General features: G+C 32.4%; 2 protein-coding genes across 2 annotated transcripts; one reads left to right on the top strand and one right to left on the bottom strand.

Annotated features, from left to right (window-relative positions):
• Positions 1 to 9,952: 9,952 nt before the first annotated feature.
• On the top strand, positions 9,953 to 15,005 carry LOC108321529 (uncharacterized). The gene is made up of 6 exons (XM_017553300.2): positions 9,953 to 10,305; positions 11,758 to 11,830; positions 11,927 to 12,020; positions 13,259 to 13,387; positions 13,487 to 13,544; positions 14,242 to 15,005. Exons 1-6 carry the CDS (start codon positions 10,273 to 10,275, stop codon positions 14,701 to 14,703), a joined length of 849 nt encoding a protein of 282 aa, XP_017408789.1. The 5' UTR covers positions 9,953 to 10,272; the 3' UTR covers positions 14,704 to 15,005.
• Positions 15,006 to 16,716: 1,711 nt separating this feature from the next.
• Positions 16,717 to 21,233, bottom strand: LOC108321528 (cysteine proteinase inhibitor 6). Its single transcript, XM_017553299.2, has 4 exons — positions 20,864 to 21,233; positions 19,195 to 19,414; positions 18,557 to 18,702; positions 16,717 to 17,129 (listed from the first exon to the last, which is right to left on the bottom strand). The coding sequence occupies exons 1-4, from the start codon at positions 21,098 to 21,100 to the stop codon at positions 16,992 to 16,994; spliced, it is 741 nt and encodes a 246-aa protein (XP_017408788.1). The 5' UTR covers positions 21,101 to 21,233; the 3' UTR covers positions 16,717 to 16,991.

Raw genomic sequence — 21,233 nt, 5'->3', positions numbered from 1 at the left:
TTGATACAAAACAATCAGTTTTGTCCGAATTTGATAATATGTATATACAAATTTTTTGACTGATTATTTCTGATAAACTCTTCCTTCAATTACTTTTTTTGCATTCACAAGATTCAAATAGCATAAAATCTTGCTTTAATAAGATGCAGTCCGGTACCACTCAGTCTAATACACAACTTTTCAAAGAAATTTTCTAAAAATCAATTGGTATATGGAAGATATTTGTTGTTTATAATTGCCAACAAGACTTAGGAGCCAAGATTAATTTATTAGAAGATTTAAAGTTTAAATAATTTGCCTATGGATGTCTTTCAAAGACAGTGTGCAAACCAACACAGTTTAAAATAATTTTGTTAACATTATAATATTGTACATGTTCTCTCATGTATTTTGAAGTTATTATAAGAAAATCACAAAATTCATCGATAATAACCAATATTAGTTGATAATTTACATTATTTTGACAAATTACTAAAGCTCGATCGTCAAATATATGTAAGTAAAATGACGGTTAATAAATTTTATTAACTGATTGAAAATTAATCGGTAATTACAAATAACAAAAAATCTCTTTATAAATATTTGTAAAATTTGGCCCCTCCTTATTCTAAAGCAGGAACCTATAAATAAACGTTATTTACATTTTGGAGGGACTATCATTCGAGGAGCATTGGAAGCTAGAAAGCAACAATCGAAGACTTTTTCATACTTTTCGATTTTTTTATGTGTAATATTGACTTATTATATCTTTCATAGATGATTAAAAAAAATGTAAAATACCCTTATATATCATGGGTTTGCTAACACGCGCGTTTTTCAGTTGGAATATTTTAGAATGTATACTAGGTTTTAGTAGACAAAAATACCCTTATATACCATGGATTATAAGTTTTAAGGTTAAGGATATTTTAATAATTTTCATTATAAAAACTAAAAAAAAAGGAAACCCCTAACCCCTTACTCACCTCTCTCATTCCTTTCAACACTTTCTCTTTCATCTCTCTCACTCCAATCTTTTCTCTGTCATCCCTACCGTGACTTAATTTAAAAATGAAATTTAATAATAATAAGAAGGGAAAATATATAATACAGTCCTCCAATAAAAAATCAACATCAACATCATCAATTATTTTGTTATTAAAGTGGAAAATAAATGAACGAACAGAGCAAGAACAACACATTGCGATGTCGCGAGTTATGTGTGGGTGAGGGAGAATATGGAGATGAGAGAGAAACAAATTGGATAAGTGAGGAAGGTGGATTAGGATTAGGCAAGTGTTTATCATGTTTTTCAATTGGGCCTACAGTAGGGATGATAGAGAAAAAAGCTTGGAGTGAGAGAGATGAAAGAGAAAGGGTTCAGAGGAATGAGAGAGGTGGGTAAAGGTTTGAGGGGTTTTTTTTTTTAGAATGAAAATTATTAAAATACCTTTAACCTTAAAAACTTAGAATACATGATATATAAGGGTATTTTTGTCTACTAAAACCCGATACACATTGTTAAAATGTACCGACTGAAAAATAGGCGTACGCGCGTTAGCAAACATATATATATATATATATATTGATGTTTGGAAAATAGTAACTTCAATTTTAGATTTTAAAGAAAACCGAAAATTGATTTTTAATGTTGATTTAGATTGCTTAATCAGAAATATCTCTAGATATAGAATTTGAATAATTAATTGTTATATTATTTTTGTAAATGGAGTTCTTTTTCATAATTATTGAGAAATAAGTTATTATTAGAGGAATTTGAAATTTAACCATCAAGAGATTCATAATTAATTATATTAATAAATTTTAATAATTATGTGTATTATTGGTGTCTTGCAATTATATTTTGATATTGTGAAGGTCTAGAAAATAGAACATTAGAAGTGATATGATGTTCTAAATAATGAGACTTTCTTATTCTAATATTAAAAGTTAAAAAATATAAATAAAAGTTTAGTTTGCGAATTTTATTATCTAAAACATATCATCTCTCTATGCTCTCTCAAAGCTAGTGCAAATTTGTTGTGTTCAATTATTTTTGTGTTGTTTGAAATAATTTAAAATGAATTCAATGCATGTTTATTTGGAATTGGGAATGATTTATTGTAATATGACTGTGAATATGTATGGCTTGCGATGTGAGAAGGATTTCAAGGAAAAGTTCTTGTAATAATTTTATTTAGTGTATGTAGGGATTCCGTATTCGGGACCATCATGTCACTTTAATAACCATCTAGTCTCAAGTAAAGAAGGGTGGGGTATGTCTTCAAGAGTAGCACGAGATCCTTAGTTTAGTTGTTTTTCCTTGGCCATAGATGTTTGACGGATTAACCTTGTCTATGGCAGCTTGAGTAAACAAGTTGTCCCACCACACACAATTGTTGGACTCCTAGAGTTAGACATCAATACATGTATCCGGATAGTCAAGTCCAAAGATAATGTTGATAAGCTTAGAATTTGTTTGATTTTAATTGTGTTTAATTGTGATATTTATAACTCAATTTTATGGATGATTCTTTGGTAAAATTAGATTACCCTTTTGTCTTTGTTTGTTTGTGTGATTGTATTTCTCATCAATCTATCATGAATTTTTCATTATGTGTTCTCATTGGTTAAGCTAACAACTCACTAAGGAAGTGCCAAAACTGATTGTGGTAGAGAGTAATGAAGGCCTTCTCGTTGGGCAGGACAATCTCTTGTTGGGTGAGTTGGTTTTTCATGTCCGAGTCATCTCGGGAAAATTTTGATTTTCATTGTGTTAATTGTTAGATCAAGCTAAAATTTTGACAGTTTGTTGTCTTAAACATATAAATCTTCTTTTTCACGGTTGGGATCTTTGATTAGAGGTCTACAGGTTGAGTTGTGCTTTTCCTTGTTTTGGTGTGCTTAATGGAAATGTTGGAAGTCATTATTATGCTAATGCAATAGAAAATGAATTATGTGTTGTTAATATTCAATTGAATTAAAGGATGTGTGATGATTTAAGATTGTATAAGAATGTGATGTATGAATTATGTATCAAATTCATATGTGCTTTGTTGTGGTTGTATTTTACTTTTGGTATGACATGAGTGTAGTAAATGAAAGAGTAGTCTTTCGTAAGGAGGAAAAATACACATGTGTTTTAGTGTGATGTATAGGCGACATGAAAAAACTTGAGATCATCCTAACTCTATTTGTTGGAATCATGTAGATGAAAATAATTAGTTGAGAAGGTTAAGGGAGGTTCATATTTAGAGTATTGGCAATAGTCATACACAAGAGAGATTTAAATTTACCCTAGGTTAGGAATGTTAAGGTGAGAGTTACGAGAATGTTCCTCACCGACCGGTGGACTCTAGGAGTTCACTTATAATCCTAGGTCAAGAATGTTAAGGTGAGAGATACAAGAACGTTCCTCACCTAGCGGTGGACTTTAGGAGTTCACTTAATACGTTAGGTCAGGAATACTAAGGTGAATGTTACGAGAATGTTCCTCACCGAGCGGTGGACTCTAGGAGTTCACTTAGAACGTTCCCTAGGTTAGGAATGCTAAGGTGAGAGTTACGAGAACGTTACTCACCGAGCGGTGGACTCTATGAGTTCGCTTAAAATGTTCCCTAAGTCAATAATGCCAAGGTGCTCATAATGAATTTTTTGCCGACGTTCTTCACTTGCCGAATGGACCGATTGTATCAGTCCATAAAATCCCTCAAGATTTCATCTTTTCTTTGTTTAATTTTCGTTAGCTCCATATAAGTAAGGTTTTGGGCTTGGTTGGAAGCAAACTGTTGTTCAAACAAATTTCTTAGCATACCAAAATTGTCCATGGTACGAGGGCGAAGGGAATGAAACCACGTTAGGGCTTCTCCTTTAAGTGATAGGGAAAATACCCTGCACCAAACTAAGTCATTAGGCAAATATATCGTCATAGCGCCCACAAATGATCTTAGATGCTCTTCCGGATCTCTCGATCTGTCGTACTTGTCAAACGTTGGAGGCATCTTCTCTGGCATTGGCTCTTCCATAATGGCCACTGTGAACGGGTGAAGCGCACCGACCCGACCAACATTAGTCGAGCGGACCGAACAGATCCTAGAACTGTTCTCCTCTTGAGCAGTTCCCTCGGGTTTAGTTTGAGCAAGCTCCACTATAGGAGCATGAGCAAGCACCACCGGATGCTGATTTGACTATTCCCTCTACCCCACAGCACACTCCGCTCGCAAGGTTGAAATCTCTGCCTGCATGGCTTGCATCTGCCTCTGCATCTCCTGAACTAACGCCAAAGGGTCTAGTTGTCCTTCCATCCTTATGGTCTCAACTGGGTTTCTTCTGCTATCCTCGGGCCCACGGTAGGCGCCAAAATGTTTCTGTTGGATTGGGACGAGGACGGATCCTACTCAACTCTCCTATTTGGACGAACGTTTGCTCATTTCTTCCGTTTTGGATGACCGATCGGTTTAAGGGGGGTGACCTGCAAAAGATACTTTGACGCTGAAGTCAGATATGTATTTTCTGAAGGTCTAAAGTAATCAAATTATAGAAAGTGTATCTTACTCGAAATTAAACCTCTACTTATAGAGTTTACAAAAATAAGACCTATTAATTTATCTCTTAATGGTCATTAATTTCACATTAATCACTCATCAATAGCAGTTACCGTATTAATTACGCTTTAACTCTACTCAACTGCTGTTGTGCCCGATTGATTCCGAAGTTCTTTTTCGTACCTCAATCGGTCGGTTCATTCGACTCAAACACATAGTAACATTTGATCCGTCACCTCTCATCCTATAGTAACACATGTCATTGACCCAACTACTTCAATTATTAATTGATCTCCTTATTGGTGTCTTATAAAGCCTCCTAATAGAGATTGTCAAGCTATCAATCAAGATATTATTCAATTGTAGAAGGAATTCTTCCAACATGTTTTGATTATTTTATTTTATGCTTAATATGTTTGCTAAATCATATGGTAGTTAGTTGTGTATAGAGAAGAATTTGCTTATGATTTTTAGTTATTCTTGATTCATTTATTTCCTTAATTATGGATAATCTATTTGAATCAATTTCACAAGAGATAATACTTTATGAAACTTATTCAAGTAGTAGAGAGAGAAATAGAACAATAATACTAATTAAATTCAAAATTATGTAGCTTCTTTCCTTAATTATAAATTATGCATCATTACAATATAAGAAAAAATTGATAATAAAGTTGTTCTATTTTTTTCTTGTTTCTCTATTCAATGAGTTGATTATTAGTAGAATGTGGATGTTGTTACAAGTTAACTAACAATAAAATTAAGCTATTTAACATATTATTTCCAACATATTTTCATAGCAAATTCCAAGAGCTAAATGTTTGCAATTGTATTGTTGATTTTTTTTTTCTTTTATAGGTTACCAAGTTAAATGATGTTAAATCAATTAAAGTTACTTGATGTTGGTAAGTGGTGAAGGTTTTTGTTGTAGATTGTTAAGTATGTCAATGTTTAGACATTGTTTGTTAAGGTAATAATAGTATCATTCGTTCTTAAACTTATCATGATTAAGAATGAAATTAAAAAAACACATTTCATGCTTATTTCATGCATATTTTATCAAATATTGGCAGCTAAGCTTTAGTTGTTTTTTCGGTGCAATTCTTGATGTAGGGTAAAGTTAGTCATCTTGATCCAAATTTTGAGAGATATCAACAAAAGGCATGCTTAATACAAGTTTTTTTTTTAGGGTTGTTAAGTTTGAGTCATTATAATAAAACAAAAGTTTTATTGAAGTTATTAATCGTACTTTTATTATTTGGTTTAATTTAAACGCATTCTAGATCAATTGTTAACTTGATCGACGGTGCCATTGTGATATAGTTTTCTTTGTCTCAAATTTTCTCTTGATGGCTTATGTTCATCTTGTTTCTACAATAGGGTTTCAAAATTTTACTACTCGAATTGTGATATATATTAATTTTGACTGCATCTCCGATTGTATTCAACTCTTAAATGATTAATTTTGTTCTAGCAACAATATTTCCATGATGTTGGTAACGAGTGAAGGTGCATGTGTTGTAGATTGTTGGATAAGCAGCATTAATGGTTGTGAATTATTTAGAATCAGTTACCTTATGGTTTATTAGAAAGATAGAAAAAAAAGGCATTCTTTAAAATTAGTTTTTATTGGATTGTTAAACATGAACATGTGTCAAGAATAATGCTTATTAGTCATTGTCTTAAGTTTTTTCATTTGACCATCAGAGAGCATTCATCTCTAAGTTATGTTACTACAAGCTCAAAAATATATATGAATTCAATAAATACAAGTTGATTGCTTGATATACATTAAAATGAAAAATAATAATCATCAACAATTATGCTATGATAGTTTCTGAATATGTTATCGACTAAATAAAAAGCAAAAAAATGTAGTCACTTATATCTCTCACTAAGTACTTGGTCAATTATGTGACTAATGGTAAATAGTTTGTTTATAATAGTGAGTTTTTGGATTTTTTTTTTCAATCTTTTCATGAAGTGAAAAATTTGACAATGTTGTCTTCTAAGTTGAGAATAACTATTAATCACTTACTAAGGCACATATGTTTTTCACCTCTTATGAAAGCTAAAATATACTTATCTTTGTGCTACAATTTAATAAATAATTATACTTTATTTCACTTAAGATAATTAAAAAAAAAACACTCATGTGTATGCACGTATAAACATTAGTTTTCCATGAAACAAATTTGTATTCTAAATTAGAGGAAATATGTAAAACATAAAAAAAAATATACATAAGCAACCCTTTCTATATACATCAGTCTCGAACTATTTTATTGTTGAGGATCATCACTTACATTATCACAGGTGGATAAACAACACACAACAAAACAAAGAGAGGGTAAATTAAAGATAATCTAAAACTTATTAGTTTTAAATAAAAATAGAATAAACTAGAAAATCATAAATTAACTACATAACCTTCACAAATCATACCATCTAAATCTAAACATAAATATTTTCATAACTCATTCATATCCCAAAAACTATAAACACAACCTCTAGATAATTGATGTATAAACTAGTGCCACGAGATTGTGCACTTACCATTGCCAAAACTTTCTTGCAATCCCTATGAACCATAACTTGTAATGTGAGTAGGTCACGCTCTGACCTTACATTACGTAGGGTAAATTCATATCTCTTTTAATGACTATTGTCGATACTCTAGATATGAACCTCCTCAACTCTCTCAACTAACATGATTCTAACAACTAGAGTTAGGATGATCTCAAGTTTGCTCTTGTCATCTATACATCACTAAAACACATGTGTACATTTCCTCCTAAGGAAAGATTACTTTTTAATTTATTCAACTCATGTCATACCAAAGTAAAATATAACCACAACAAAGCACATACGAATTTTATACCATGTTCATACATCACATTCTTATACAATTTTAAATCATCACACATCCTTTAATTCAAGTGAATATTAATAACACATAATTAATTTTCTATTGCATTATCATAATAATGACTTCCAACATTTCCATTTAGCACATCAAAAAGGGGAAAAACCCAACTCAACCCATAATCATATAATCAAATATCCCAATAGTCAAAAAGAAGATTTATGTGTTTAAAACAAGTTGTCAATTTTTTTGCTTGATCCAACGATTAACAAAACGAGAATCCAAATTTTCCCAAGATGACTCAGACTAAGAAAAACCAACTTGCTTAATGAGAGATTGTCCCGTCTAGTGAGAAAGCCTCATTTACTCTTTGCCACAATCAGCTTTGGCACTTGCTAAGTGAGTTCTTGGCTCGCTCAATGAGAATGTATAATGCAAAAGTCATTATTGATTGATGAATTTGTTTTCTAGGCTTCAGAGGATGGTTTTCTCCATTCTCATAGATCAGAACTAAAAGTCACCAAGAAAAATATGCAGTATCTAATACAAATTGAACCAGACTTACCAAAATTTGAAGTAATTACAATTTCATATCCCATTCACACATATCAAAACTAACCTCAATCATCAATTCAAACCAAATACCAATTCATAATTAATCTACATCAATATTTCAACACAACTCTAAGGAATGATAAATTTGCTATTTTGGTCTTAGATAATGTTTTTCTTTCCTCTTTACAAAGCACAGTCAATTCCAAATTATCAAATACACCATCTGAACTCAATTGAGTCAAATTTACCAATCCTAAAGATCAACACACCAACAAATCAGAATTTCACATATATAATTTTGGACTTACCCAACCAGGTTTTGACTTGCTTAACAAGTATACCCCCTGAAACTACTTTTAATAAGCTCAACTAGCAAGGAGTTACTCGCTCATTAAATCAAAGCATCAATACTCTCTAACTTGTAAATTATGTGTTATCACTCGGCAAGGCATCTGCCAACCCACCGAGTCTACATAATTATATAGGTTAGTTCTGTTGACAAAGTGATCATAACCCACTTATCTAAGCTTTTTACCCATTTTCAACTAAAATCATAGACAATCTTATTTATCAAACAACATTAGACAAGTTAAGTCAAGTCATCCAATGAGTTCACATATTACACCATAGTGAACAACCAAAACACTTAACAAATATTAATTCATCAAATCACTCTATACATGCAATTTCTTCATTCTAAACATATTTCACAACCAATTTCTTAACCAATATGGATCATACCATTTAAGTTCATTAATCATCATTATAGTTATAAATTAAAACTAACTTCCCTTACAGAAAAAAAAAAACATTTTCTTTCCCTACTACTCCTTAGAGCTCTATATCACACAATATCACCTAAACAACTATCAAAACCTCGATTGTAGTTGTAAGCATAACTTCATGATCATAGAGTAATATAAATTCACCAAGAAGAACCTTGAGTCACATGTATAAATCTAGGACCCACATACAACCCAAGAGTTAAAATGCTTAAAAAGTAGATAACAAAAACCTATTATATTTAACTCTTTGATATGATGAGTAGGTAAAGCTCCTCACTAGGAATGCTTTTACAGTCTATGATCTTGAATCAAACAAAAATAAGTCAAAATTGAAGATAAAAGATATAAAGAAAACCTAGAAAACAAAAACTAAAAAAAATGTTAATTTTATAAAAAAAAATACTTCAATAATAAAAAATTTATATATATAACTTAAATATTTTATTATTAAAATATTATAGTTTTTCCTTCTTATGACAACCATCACCACTCCTCTAAAGATTCTCACATCTTAAACAAATAAATGGTAGTCTATAAGACTATATATTTATTGATATTTATTTTCCAAATTATTTATAACAAATTGTAAACTCTATTTAATTTCTTTTAAAAGCTAACATGCTGTTTCAAATTTCAGATTATTTTTCAAAACATATTGTCCAAATACAATTGCTAAAAAAATTCATATTTTATTTTTCAAACATTTTAATTATAAAAACCATTTTTAATATTGAGGTGTCAGATTGAAGGCCATTCAAATCACGAATAAAAAAAGCAGAAGAAAACAAAAATAAAAGAAAATCACTAAAACATTATCTGCATAAAATAATATGTCCCTTAATGGAGTTACATGCTCAAAAACAATGTAAATATTCTCATTTAAGTTCTTTTATTACTTTACTTTATTTTTTCTTATTTCTTTTATGAAAAAGTTGTAAATACAAAAATATTTGTAATAGCTAAAACTATTTTAAGCCGGTTAATTAAAATAAATAAAAAACTTATGGAATTTGAAATTTAATTTTAACTACAATTTTATAAAAATGATCTTTGTAAAAAAGTTTTATATACATATGCATAGACATAGAGAGTGCTACTACTTATGAAGTAAATTTAGTTCAATTGTTGAGTGTTACTTTATTTGTCCAATGTGGTTCGTTTTCTTTTCTTTCTTTCTTTTGTACTTTAAAAAGAAGCAAAGAAAATATCCCAACAATTATCTCTCAACACGTCACCGTTTTGACTCCTTCCTTTTAACACACTCTCACCTTCTTCTGCCTACATGCTTTACATCTATTGGGCGGTGACACGATTCCTGTCAATGGCATGTATTTGTAACAAAACCCTTGCTGAGGCATATCTCGTTGAATGAATCCTTGAGAGAGAGTGGCCTTTGGATCTGAAATGGGTTTCTTCGATTTCATCGTGTTGATGTTGGGGTCACTCTTTTTGTTCAAAGCTTTCGATTTTGCTTTTTTGATCTCTCTCTTCTGCTCCATTTGATTCCCCCAATTCTTCAGTGTTCTAACCCTAATCTGTTGCCATGAGGAAGAAGCTCGATACCCGTTTCCCTGCTGTAAGTGTTCTCCATTTTCTCTTTGTAAAGATTGTATTTTGTCTTAGGTTTCTGTTATTTGGATGCAAGGAAAAGTGTGTGGAAGTGACAGCAATTGAGCTAATCTCGACTGTGCTTTTGTTTGTCTTTTTTGGTTTTTTTTTCTTGAGAAAAAAAGGTTCTGGTTTATGATAAATGTTTATACTTTGTTACGATTTATGGGTTTCATGTGTTTGGGTTTATGGACTTAATAATTAAAGTGGGTGATTTTATGTTGATGTGGGTATTCTGGAGACTTGTGTTACTTTTAGGTTATTGACATAGCTTAGGTTTTTTAAAAATAAAAAAACTTTTTGGGTTTGTTTGGGAACTGTGGTTTAAGGATACTTGATTGACGTGTCACTGAAGACTGCTGAAGAGGATACTGATGGGTTTATGTTTTTTGTGTTTCTGATGATTTTGGTTCTCCCACAGTCCTCATTTGTTGTGGACTTGGGATAGAACCGGCCTTTTTTAAATTCAACAATTCAGTATCCCATTGTGAAATTACATCTTCTCTGAAATTTGAAATCAGTTTTGCAAGTTAACCTGATTTCTGTTTAAAACGTGTGTCTACTTCACATTTTTAATATTTTAAAGCCTGAATAAATTTCTTACATCGCTTGTAAATGTTAATTATTCTTCAGAATATGGTGGGCTAACTAGTTGCGAGCTGAGTTAACATCAGTCTTTAATGTACGGTGTCAGGGATTTATAATAGAATACAGTTATTCCTTTAAGGATTGATTATGATGACATCAATTAGGAAGACTATTTGATGTTAGTGACATTTTCGAATCTATGGTAATTTTTAGCCAGGTGTTACTGTTAGGCATAGCTTTGCTAAATCGGGTGGGATATACAAGTAAGGAGTAAAGAAGGAATTTGGGTTGCAAGGAGGGTAGGAAGGAAAAGAAAACAATTATAAGCAACGAAAAAGGGAGGGAAGCCATTGAGGGAGTGTTTTAGGCTGTTTTAGGAACTGGTGGAAGAGATGCAGACACTTGAAGATTTGTAGTGTTCCATATTTTGTTTCTTGTTTTGTGAGGCACTCTGGTCTTTGTAATTGGAGTTTATACCTATTTCTCTCTGATAAAATACCTTGTTTCTATCACTTTTATCCCATTATATCTTTCTAGCATATAGAAGTCTTCATGTACAATTAACAAAGACCTTACAGTAACTACCAATAATTAGAGAATTGGGAGACATGATATTGTTTTTACCTTATTTATAAAAGGGTAAAACTTTAGGGAGACAGGGCAAGCCACTGCTTCTATAAACTTCAAATCAAGTTATAAGTTGTAACTAACACAAGGACTAATTTGTAATTTGGCCTCTGTTAAATTCTTCTACTTGTCTTTAAAGTATCATGAGGAGTGAGCTCTTGGAAAAGAACAATTTATTTTGAGTGATGAAACCTTCAAATTGCAGGCTCGGATAAAGAAGATAATGCAAGCAGATGAGGATGTTGGAAAGATAGCACTGGCTGTTCCTGTTTTAGTTTGTAAGTTGCTGTGGTTTACTGTATTGTTAACTTCAGACCGCTTCTTGCTTGTTTCTCTTATATATGTTGTTGACACTGCTCTTAAATGGATTTCAGCTAAAGCTCTAGAACTATTTTTGCAAGATCTTTGTGACCGTACTTATGAAATAACTCTTCAAAGAGGAGCAAAGACCATGAATTCGTTGCATTTGTAAGTCTGTTTCTTTTGCTTCAATCTTCCATTTTAGTGATTGGGAACTAACTCGAGAACTTAGTTACAATAATGCCTTTATAGAAGATTTCTTTTATATTTTTAGATTTAATTTCAATTTCCAATTCCCTTTTTCATATATCCAAGTTAAAAATGGAAGCTAAATGTGAGACAGGAAAGTAGTCAGTTTTTAAGCTATAAAAATTCATAATCATTTAATCTAAGTATGAATGTTAAAATTTTATTAGAAGCATTTATGTCTAAACTTAAAAGTTAATGTGCTTGTTGGGGTATGCATCCATGATGTGTAAAATAGATTGTTAAAGTTTATTGGTATATCTTATTTGTACTGTCACTTCAGCATATTTTTTGTATTGGCGTGTTTATGAACTTGTAACATGTTTTGTATATCTTAACTTGAATCTGAAGGAAATTATGATAGGACTGGAAAGAAAAATAAAGGGCACCAGGTTTCAACACTGAAAACTGCTTACTACATTGTCATAAGCTTGCCGATGCTCAAAATGTTTTAAGTATGGATTAACTCTTAAAAAAGTTTTCTAAAAGCAAAAAGGGGAAGGGTTGAGTTCCACCATGGGCACCACAGCTTGGCAGTGGCTAAGGGATGACAACAATTTTCTATCTTCCAAAAGTCTCATTCACTTGGACTCCAAGTTGTTAAAAACTAAGATCAAATTAAATCTATTTTTGTTTTCTGAAACTACATTGGTAGCTGTGGCTTTTCCCTGTACTGACAATTGCATAAAATAACTGTTAATTCCACGTATGATTCACCTTTTTCTCACTATTTTATTAGCCACGGTCTCATATTTTATTCTTTGTTTGTCTTGCCATTTGTTTCACTCCAAAGTCTATCATAAATAATTTTTTTTACGAGTTAAACAATTTATCTGGTTGCCTTGTAAATAGGATACTTGTGATTTCAAATATTAGTGGCTCTTGGCAATGTTCAAATTCTGAATTGTGTGCTATATTTTGGAGGGTATTCCCCCTGTCGATTCTAAAATTTAAGGAATTGATGGCACCGAGGAACTGCCTTAACAACCCCTAGCATTTCTTGTGTTCTCAGACATCTTTTAATTAATTTTACTATGATATCCAGATTCCGTTTGGTTATGATATTATATTGTTTCTCTTATCTGCCTTCCAAACTCCATTTATAATAAGGACTATGAACTATGAAATCAAGTCTAACAAATTGTGACTGTAAATTGCAGGAAACATTGTGTACAAAGCTATAATGTCTTTGACTTTCTGAGGGACGTTGTTAGCAGAGTTCCTGATTACGGTCATGGTCATGGCCATGCTGAGGCTGGTGCTGATGATCGGGCCATTTCAAAAAGAAGGTTTGAATCCAATATCTTTGTTTTGTTTTGTTTTACCCTTCTGATATGCATATTGTTAGTTATGTACTTAACATTTAACAATGCTGTCTACTTTTCCAGGAAAGCTGTTGGTGATGATTGTAATGACAGTGATGAAGAGGTTAAGAGAAGCAAGATGGTAATTTAATTTTTTTATGTATTTGCACAAAAACCCTTAATAACATACTACTCAATCATAATTAATGCTTGTGGCAACCCTCTTGTTCCCTTTTGTTTACATAATTTTTTGTTTTAATTTCTCATTTAGTGCCAATCACGCATTCATGATTAAGCCTTTTCCACAAAATGCCTCATATCTTACCAGTAACATAGAATCCAAATTGTGTTTAACTTTATAGAAAAATGAAGTCCCCTAAACGATTGTATAAAAATATACTCCACAAGGTTTTGATATTATCATTTTCAGTTTTAGTTCCACAAAAAACCAGTACTTACACATCTACATGTCTACGACTTTCTTTAAAATGTTACCATATCTGGCACCCTATAAAAGGGCTATTTGGTTTGAGAAGTTTTCTATTTTCATTTGTAATTACAAAAAGGTCACCTTGTTTACATTTTATTTGCTATTTTTAAAACTTTGAACTGGAAATAGTGGTAATTGCTATTTATTGTTTTATGTTTTCATTAATTCTAAGTTGAAATACTAAATAACAAAAAAAAATATTTTCTCAAACCAATGCTTTTACTAGCATAGTTTGTCATCTGTAGAACACAAAAATCATGAGAGTCTTGCAAATGATGTTGGTATATATACCTAGCAGACCCTTGATGTACATCATGTTTTGCTCAATAATGTTTTTCTTCTATTCCAGCAAGAGTTGAGCCACACTGGCAGTACTGGTAGGGGAAGAGGCCGGGGTAGAGGTAGAGGCCGTGGCCGAGGGCGACCACCTTTAGTAAGAGACACATATCATCAGGATGCTGAATCTGAGCCATGCCCCTCTGTTCAGCCGAGCAACCAACAAAGTGCTATCCCAAGTGTTGCAGTGGACAGTGGTTCTGAGTCAAAAGATATACCAAAGGAGGAGAATGTTGCAGCTCCTGTTGTAAGCGCTGATTCACTCCGAAACATTGACCTGAATGCCATTACGAATGAAAATGATGACAAAAAAGCTAGCGTGGCAGAACCTCCTTCAACAGAGGGCAAGCATGAAGAGATTCTGGGGTGGCCCCTTTCTGATGTGGACAAGATGGCCATTGATTCGACACAGCTTGCGCAGCTGAGTAGGCCATTAGAAGAGGAGGAGGAAGATTATGACGAGGAGGAGGGGTAAATATTATAGTCTTTGGGTGATTAGATTAGTGAAAAAGCTCATGATAACTGTAGAATAAGTACATACTAGTGTTATGATTATGAGTACCCACTAGCTGTCAAAACATGTCCCATGTTGGCGGCTGGCTGAAAAAAGGGTCTGAATGTACCTTCAGATCCCCTTTTTATTAATCCGGTTTGTATGTGTAGCTGATGATGTATCGTTCAATTGACCAGTAATGTTAGCTTTGTACTCTTAGGTCTACAATGTATGTATATCACAATTCTAGATGGAGTGAAATTTATGCATGCAACCTTATTTAATATTGCTGCAGAAACTTTGACTATTTGCCAGTCTCTCAGCTAATGTCTATCCCTTTTTGGCAAAGATGGATTGGCATATCTATACAAGCAGGGCTGGCTAAAGTAGTTTTGTATCATTTGCATTGCTTCAGAATTAGATAAATAGTTATTCTGGTGAAGTTTTACAAAAATCAAAACAGTGAAGTCTCTGTTATAAAAACTTTGTTGAGTTTGTTTATTTGAGTTTTTTATGTTTTTAAAACTCATCACAAAAGCATCGGTAGAAAAAGCAGTCTGACACCCTTTATTCCATCATTTGTAAATATTTTTGGAAGTGATAATACAAGTTTTGCATCAAGTGTGGTCTTAGTCTTTTTCCACATATAAATGGAAAGTGTTTGTTTTCTTATGCAAAAGCTGAAAGAAGTTCCATCATTTCCTGTTTGTGGCTCCTCTGCCACGACTAGGATTTCCTCGTTCTATGCAACCAACGTTAATTTAAGATTAATTCGAAAAGCTCTATCGAAATCGAAAAGACCATTCTGCAATGAATTACTATACTTTTGAGACTAATTCTGAATCAACCTTTCTGAAATACTATATAAACAAATAAAGGGCCAAATATACGATTCGTGGTAATGACATTTCAAAAATGCACGTTTTAAAATTATGTAAATATAAACATCATTTATATCATTCTAGGTGTTCTGGAAGAAAAAGATATATATTACGTAATCTGGAATGATATTTATAGAGTTGTTTTGGATTATGTTTTATAATAATGTCAAATGTGTTCTAAATTATGCATTCCATAATAGGATTAAATGTTTATCAGAATGACCGTTGAAATTATGTAAAATAAACACAATAAACTACTGCTTTACTCTCTTCTTTCTCTCATAGTGCTGTGGATGTGTAGTTGATGGTGGCAGCAGCGGCAATGGCCACAAGAACAACAATGTTGACGTGGTATACAGCAAGGAAGAATATTTTAATCCTGTTGCTTTTTGTATGGAGTCCAGTTAATAATTAGTGCAGGTGCAAGAAGAAAAAACCTAAATTAAATTTTAAAGTTAATTGGAACTTTCTCGTCTGTTCGGTGCGTGTAATTTTGATCTACAGAATTTTACTTTAGATTATTGTTCGGGAAACTATTTTAATCCTGTAATTAATTTATCATCTAATTCATATTAATGACATAATAAATCTATATAAAACATTAACTATTTAACCTTTTACAAGTTAAATAATTTAATACAAAAATAATTAAGTTAAAGTTATGAAAATCAAACTTCCCTATTTTTAAACATACGAAGCATAATCAAAGTTGTACACGACCTATATGTTAAAGTTTGACAAAAACGGTTTGAAAAAATTTACTCGTACAGAAGGAATAACACTACAATTAGAATTTGACGAAAACCATTTTTAAGGTAAAAAATTATTCTCATTCTTTAGCTATACGTACAACTGACGGACGTCAAGATCTTAATGTCATTAAAGAAATATTTACGTCAAAAAGTAACTAGTGGAAAGTGTCACTTTTTTAATTAATAGAAAAATGGAAAAAGAATTACCATGACCGTTATCACAATAAAAAATCAGTTACACAAAAAAGAGCATCGAAATACTTTTACAGAAAACAATTAAAAGAATACAATCATCAGAAAGAACTACAACACATCCAACAAAACTAAAAGTAAATCATGAGAAAATTGTGTAAGCCAAACAATTATAAATAATAATATTTTTTGTATTAGAATATATTATATTTATATATATATTACAGTAGTATAGATATAACACCATGGTTGTTGAGAGAGATAACAAATAAAGCCAATACAAACATCAGAGAGAAAGGAGTAAGCACAACATATAGTTGTTGAGAGAGATAAGAACAATACCCAAAAAGTGTATGATTTATGGGTAACATAGATAGTAAGAGTCATACACCCCATACTGATTAAAAGAAAAAGCATAGTTTAGGAGCGACCCTTCAGATCAGAATTAGGAATGATCTTGTTCCATCTGATTTAGATGGAGTGCCCCTTCGTTGTTCTGGTGTACTTCTACCTTGAACTTCTCTTCCTTGTCTCCCCGTTTGACTTTGAGAAGCAGATTAAACTTGGCAAAATCATCAATCACCTGCATAGAAATTTACACACATCCATCAGCCTTGATAAACCAGTAACTATGCCCTGGATTACACTTCAACAGTCGCGACAGAAGCTCCAAATGTAGTGTAATCAATAATTGCATATCATTGGGAGCAATAAAGTAATGGTAAGAACATGTTGCAAGTGACCGCTCACAGATATAGTTAATTCATACATATTATATTAATGAGAACTTCAGAAGGGAATAACAGATATGTATGATGAATATTGAATAAAGAAATGCTAACAAACAGCAACAATCTTTTCAATAATATATGCTAGGCAAAATATTATGTTAACTCCACTAATAGAGTAGAGCTCAAGTAATCTAGTGTAGCAAGAAGCAGATTTCACGCCTAATTAGGTGAAATCACACGTCATCTCCACCACTAATGAGACTCAGATCATTTAGTGCAAGCCAGTATCAGATTTGCCCTAATAATTTTAATGTTGAAAGGAGCGTCTTAAAAGTATGTTACATGCATCCCTCTATATTTCAACATAATCGTCTCTCTCTCTCTCTAGAACTCAAAATTTCAACACAATGGAATTTTATAACTCCTTTCTTCCTTGAGGCAGACACAAGGATATCAAGTGCAGAAGTTGGCTTCGTACCTTCAACTTCAATCTTTAACATTTTAGACAACTATGTTAAACTGTCATTTCATTTTACCATTGCTATCTATAACTCTATTCGATCAGCAGCAGTAGATTACACAATACATTAAAGAACTCCAATTTGTCACTTTCTTTACTGATTTGATGCGTCTGTGAAAATGTGTACACACTTGTACAGTTCTTTATTATAAAAGAATACAAATGAAGACCAACCAGATGAAAAATAGTCCAATAGTTAGAGGGAGACCAGAGAAAACTATAGGTCAAACCGTTTAAGAGGTATAGATAGTAAACTGTCTACCTTTGCATTTAATACAAGACACCCTAATGGGAAAGACAGTTGTTTGCTGTTTTAGAGTTGAATGAATTGATAAAATATTGTTACTTAATACATTCAGCACACAATCATTTCAAAATATTAACCAGGTATATACCACTGAAGTAGCACAACTTGCTACTAATAAACACTACGCTGGTCCCATAACTTAAAAGTAAGACAAAAACAACTTCCAATGTACATAATATGCGGTTAATAGCATATTGCTAGACATGTTTTAAACAACAACGAGACATGTATTTTAGACAAATATTTACCAAAAAGTTTTATCGTAAGCAAAAACAAGACAAGTTCAGGTAACATAATTAGATCAAAGAAACCAGAAAAAAAAAGAATCAGAAATCCTCCCATAACTTAGTCAAGACAATCAACAAAGCTATCCAATTCAACCATGTGATTCTAGAACCAGTTGAGCAAGCAAAATCGAGAAAATTTTAAAGAATAAAGAACTAGGCACTGACCTCAGCCTTTGCATCAGCAACCTCATGAAGCACATAGGGTACTAATGAATTAGACCTTTGCTGGATTGTCTTGATTGCATGATTTGCTGCATCTTGAACTTGAGGGTCATGTGTTGGCACAGATTGCCATCCCGATTTGTGGCCATCTGATAACAAAGACAGAACCACAGTAGATTTTATTTATTAATAACCACTACAGGTTCAAACTGACTACAAAAGATACACGAGAAAGGAAGCAGCAAAACATTTGCACGGTAAATGGTACAAACTTCATACATTAATTGTCAGTTCATGGCTATTTCTAATCCAACATACGGAAAGCAACTCCAAGATGGGGTTTATCTAGATTGAATCAGATTTACACTCCTAAAAGCCTCTTTCAGTATTTACATAAGTTATCAGTTTATGACTATTTACAGCACCTTAAAAGAGAAGACAACATATTCATATCCTAATGTTGCACTAAATATGAGGATCTAAATTCCCACAAGATATAAATTACCAATATAATTATGACACTTTCCCTGTAAGTACAGCATCAATTTCAGGAGAATATAAAAATAATTAATAAATATCCTAAATAGAACTGTTCTTAGTCCTATAAAGTTTACAAATGCTTGGTTTAGAAAATGTCATACCCTTTTTGACACCAAGGTCAGCAGAGGTAAATGGTGATGCAACACCGGCAGGCTTGAACTCTTGAAGTTCTTTGAAGTTCAGCCATGGTTTCACCCATACCTTAGCTTCATAGAGCTTCTTCTCACCAGCCTCAATAGCCTCGAGAGTAAGGTGATGCACGGTACCAGCAACAACCTGTTCCTGTGCCTTCACAACCCTAGCAAACTCCAGAAGCGAATTCTTCAACACCAACCAACACAAGTCACCAGTTTTAGCCCACCAAATTCATCATATTGAACATAAAAAAGGATAAGGAAAAAGAAAGAACTACTGAGATCACTGATCACAATAACAAGAAAGCTCAGCAATCCAAATAACCTGTGCTATAATCATCACCAGAAATACACAACAGATGCATGAGATATAGTCGCATATTGTGAATGATATTCTTGAGAATTTGTTAACTGACGTAACTAATAGGACAAGGCTACTGATAAACAAACAGAAAAAATAGGACAAGGCTATTACCGTTGTTGTATTGATCAAGAACAAGATTCAACATACTTACCGTTGTTGTATTGATCAAGAACAAGATTCAACATACTTACCTTTGTTGTATTGATCAGTGAACAAGATTTAACATACTTAAATTAAAATTTGGTTAGTTTTGAAATAAGCATGATTATTAAGGATGATTTTTTAATTATTTAGTTATAATTATAATATTGTTTTATACCACAGATATTTTTTGAAACATTTCCTTACTGTTACGTGTTTTTTCTTTTAGAAAAAAAAAATTATTAGACTAAGATTTAGCTAAGTTTATTGTAAAAAAAATATATCTTCATCGTCGTATTCGCAAATGATCAACTTCTTTTCTTTTTAGTTTTGAACCTAATTAAAAATTCTCAAACAGTTCATTGCCCTGCTGATATATTAAAACTTCAAAGATATATATGATCAACTTCTTTTCTTTTTAATTCCTGGTTTGGCTAAAAGGAGAGAAACAGGGGCGACTAAACCAAGTTATAAGAAGGTATTTGGTTGAAGAGAAACAAAAAAAAGAATAAGAAAGATATAGAAATTAAGAGACATAGAGGATAAATATTACACTGCATTTAACTGTTCTTTAAAATTATTTCTTCTTTCTTTTCTTCCACTCAAAGAAAGCATAACAACTATCTGCTTCCTCATCCTTCCCGTCCGCTCAACCAAAAAGGACATAAAAGAAGAAAATGTTAACACGTTCTTTCATGATTTCTAGTGTATCGTGGTAATAATACAATCTCCCCATTCTACTATTTCTAGTCCTTAAATCATGTTTCATGATTTCTCTAATAAAATAAAATTCTTTTCAGTTCCTTAACCAGTGTTATAAAAGCATCTCCAGTTTTAGTTTTTAAATTTTCAATAATATCTTTAAAATTGAATGAATACTATTTTCAACCCTTAATTTTAAGGAACTCAAAAATTGGACAATTTAATCCCTTTAGAATTGAATAAGAAGCACTTTTTAATATTCAATTTTAAACAAAGTGTAATTAAAATAATAGTTTTGTTGATAACGCACTTGCCAGGAACACCGTAACGTTTATCCTTCTTCAGTTGTTGGATTGGAACTCGTCACAATTGCAAAAGTGCTTTAGAAATTTTATTCCAAACACAACATAAATAAAACAATAGATAAACCTGCTTCTTGTTGTGCTCGTCGACCGCGAATCGCGCGAGAGATTCAGTGTCGACGCTATTCTGAGACCCTGGGGAGTCACGCACGCCTCCGACAGTGGCCATCGGTGCCTGGTGTTGGAAGTGGGAGCAGTCGCCGGATGAAGATCGAAGGGCGAGGAGCGCGAATAGAAGGAAGAAGAAGATGGAGAAACGCGAAGACGACGATGGAATGGGAATTGAAGAGGTTGATGCTCTCATTCGGTTTCCTTCTTGTTCTGGAATAAAGCGCTTGTCGGTTTCTTTGTTTTCGTTTGTAGCGCCAAACAGAGGGTAATAACTGCGATGCGTTTATTAGTAGCTTAGTTTGAACGCCGCGTCGTTGCTTCTCTCA

The sequence above is a fragment of the Vigna angularis genome, chromosome 5 (assembly GCF_016808095.1).
Source record: "Vigna angularis cultivar LongXiaoDou No.4 chromosome 5, ASM1680809v1, whole genome shotgun sequence".
NCBI classification, from domain to species: domain Eukaryota; kingdom Viridiplantae; phylum Streptophyta; class Magnoliopsida; order Fabales; family Fabaceae; genus Vigna; species Vigna angularis.
Note: the sequence above shows the minus strand (reverse complement) of the source record. Positions and strands in the feature narration are given on the sequence as shown.